Consider the following 2540-nt stretch of genomic DNA (forward strand, 5'->3'; position numbering starts at 1 on the left):
GGTGGCTCACGCCTGTAATCCTAGCACTCTGGGAGGCCGAGGCGGGTGGATCGCTCAAGGTCAGGAGTTCGAGACCAGCCTGAACAAGAGCGAGACCCCGTCTCTACTAAAAAATAGAAAGAAATGATTTGGACAACTAAAAATATAGAAAAAATTAGCCGGGCATGGTGGCTCCTGCCTGTAGTCCCAGCTACTTGGGAGGCTGAGGCAGGAGGATCGCTTGAGCCCAGGAGTTGGAGATTGCTGTGAGCGAGGCTGACGCCACGGCACTCACTCTAGCCCGGGCAGTAAAGCGAGACTCTGTCTCAAAAAAAAAAAAAAAAAAGGCCTGGGAAAACTGGTTCCGCCTGACCTTGCACGCAGCCCCATTCCACGATGCTCAGACGTGTCCTCCGCCTATATTCAGTCCCCTCGTCTGCCGGCCTCCCCTGGCACCTCCAACTTCCACGCCCATGCTCCCGCTCTTCACTCCACCCAGACGCCCTCCCTCCCAGTTCTTCGGCGACCCTACGCCTCGGTCCTGGAGGTCGCCTCCCGGCCCGGAGCTTCCGCAGCTCTCGGCGCCTCCCGCACTGTTCGCTCTCTCTGTGTGGCGGGGAGTCGTCTGTGGCTTCTACCCCAAAGGAAGGGACTGGCCCACTGCTTATTTTTCAAGACCCTTTTCTCAAAGCCTCATCTGCTCCTTCCGAGCAGAGCGGACAGTCAGCCAGCATCTCCCTGCATCCGACACACCCTCTCTCACTGCGCAAATCCCTTCATAAGGCAACTATTGATCTGTGACTTTGCATCCGCTGCTGGATGCGGGACTCCCTGGGGTGACGGACCGGTCCTTACAGACCAGAGGCGGGCGAAAGACAACCTGGGGGCCAGGGCCAGTCTACCGGCCGCTTCTGTGTAGCCCTCGCGCTAACTGTGGTGTTGACGTTTCCAAAACGTTATTAAAAAGAAGAAGAAACGTCGCGGGGACCGTGTGGCTCACAAAGCCGAAATATTCCCCGTCTGATCCTTCACAGAAAAAGTGTGCAGACTCTGCACCCCCCGCCCTGCAGGCGGCTTCACAGAATCGGCGAGTGAGCGAAGGAAGATTCCCGTGGGCCACATATGGGACGAAGAGGTCGCGGGGTCGCGGGGTCCCGGGGGCGATCAGCTAATAAGCTGGGCCCGGGAGAGAACCGGGGTGCGGGGCCTCGGCCGCACGCCACCTACTTGCCAAGGGAAGGCCGATGAGCTCCGTGCACTTCCTGCACATGATGGACCCGCACAGGCGGCAGTGGTGGCGGCGGTTACGGATGCTGAACTTGCTGCCGCAGTCCGGGCAGAAAGGGACGTCCCGGTCGTTGACCCAGGGCACCACGGACTTTTCGATCGCTTTGGGGAGAACAAACCAGCAAAAGAGCAGGCCGCTTACAAAGAAATCTGGTCAGGGACAAAAGTGAAGACTGGAAAGGGCGTAAGCAAAGCTCGAAAGGTACCTCGAATCTTCGCGGACTCCGTGTTTGTTCTGTCAAAGGCGGTGAGCTGCCCGGGAGGAAACACAGCCGCGTGGAGTTAACGGGGTGACGTTTACACGCAATCCACAGCTCCCACCCTTCACACTCCGAGCAGGAATGAGCACGTTCGCGCTCCGCGAGTCACGCCTGTCACCCCCGACAGCGCAAAGTCACAAAACGGACACGTGTGTCTGCCCTACAAGGCACACAGGAAGGACCGTACGCGGGGTCGCCCCCAGGCCCACCACACGCGATGCGAGTTACACACAACAGGCGTTTCCCGGGTGCGCAGGGAGGCCCGTCGTCATCCCTGTCTGCCGGTAAATGCTGACACCCACTCCGCGCCCCGCCGGTCGCTGTGCCCCGGACGCCACAGAGAGGACAGAAGCTGAGGGCGGAAGGGTTTCCCGGCAGCCGAGCAGGAATCACGGGTGGGACACGGGAAGCTGGGAGCGTGGCAGGCCTGTCACCCTGAGCCAGCCCAAGCTGGAACTGCCCGCCCTGTCCTCTGCCCCTCTGGGCGGCACCGTCCCTGCCCACGTCGCATGTCAACCACACTCATGACACACGCCACAGAAATGAGACTTTTTTCGCCTCAGAAAATGTGTGCTTCCAGGAAAAGAAGTGTTTTAAAACAACAAAATTTACCTTCTCTAACCTGATTATTAATTTATTGACTTCGACGACGTAGTGGTCGATTCTGGCAGCTCGGTGCTTTTTGAAGTCGGCGAGGTGGCTTCTCACGGCGCCTGGAAGGAGGAAGGTGGGGTGGTGAGTGACCACCCCGTTCTGCCCCATGAGGCCTTTGTGGACCGTGAACAAGGTCATAAACGTGAAAATGTAATGAGGTGCCGTGAAGGAATCCTTACCCATTTCACGGATAGAAAATGCTACATTAATGATTATTACTGGCCGGGCGCGGTGGCTCACGCCTGTGATCCCAGCACTCTGGGAGGCTGAGGATGGAGGATCGTTCGAGCTCAGGAGTTCGAGACCAGCCTGAGCAAGAGCGAGATCCCGTCTCTACCAAAAACAGAAAGAAATTAGCCG

General features: G+C 58.2%; 1 protein-coding gene across 1 annotated transcript in view; it reads right to left on the reverse strand.

Annotated features, from left to right (window-relative positions):
• RBSN (rabenosyn, RAB effector) overlaps positions 1–2540 on the reverse strand; it is a 31561-nt gene that overhangs the window by 11956 nt on the left and 17065 nt on the right. Inside the window, exons 5-7 of the mRNA XM_012656890.1 lie at positions 2139–2226; positions 1473–1518; positions 1157–1368 (exon numbers count right to left, since the gene is read on the reverse strand). Coding sequence (XP_012512344.1) covers positions 1157–1368; positions 1473–1518; positions 2139–2226 — 346 coding nt within the window. The remainder of the gene's footprint in view (positions 1–1156; positions 1369–1472; positions 1519–2138; positions 2227–2540) is intronic.

The sequence above is a fragment of the Propithecus coquereli genome, unplaced genomic scaffold (assembly GCF_000956105.1).
Source record: "Propithecus coquereli isolate 6110/MARCELLA unplaced genomic scaffold, Pcoq_1.0 Scaffold525, whole genome shotgun sequence".
In the NCBI taxonomy this organism is placed as follows: domain Eukaryota; kingdom Metazoa; phylum Chordata; class Mammalia; order Primates; family Indriidae; genus Propithecus; species Propithecus coquereli.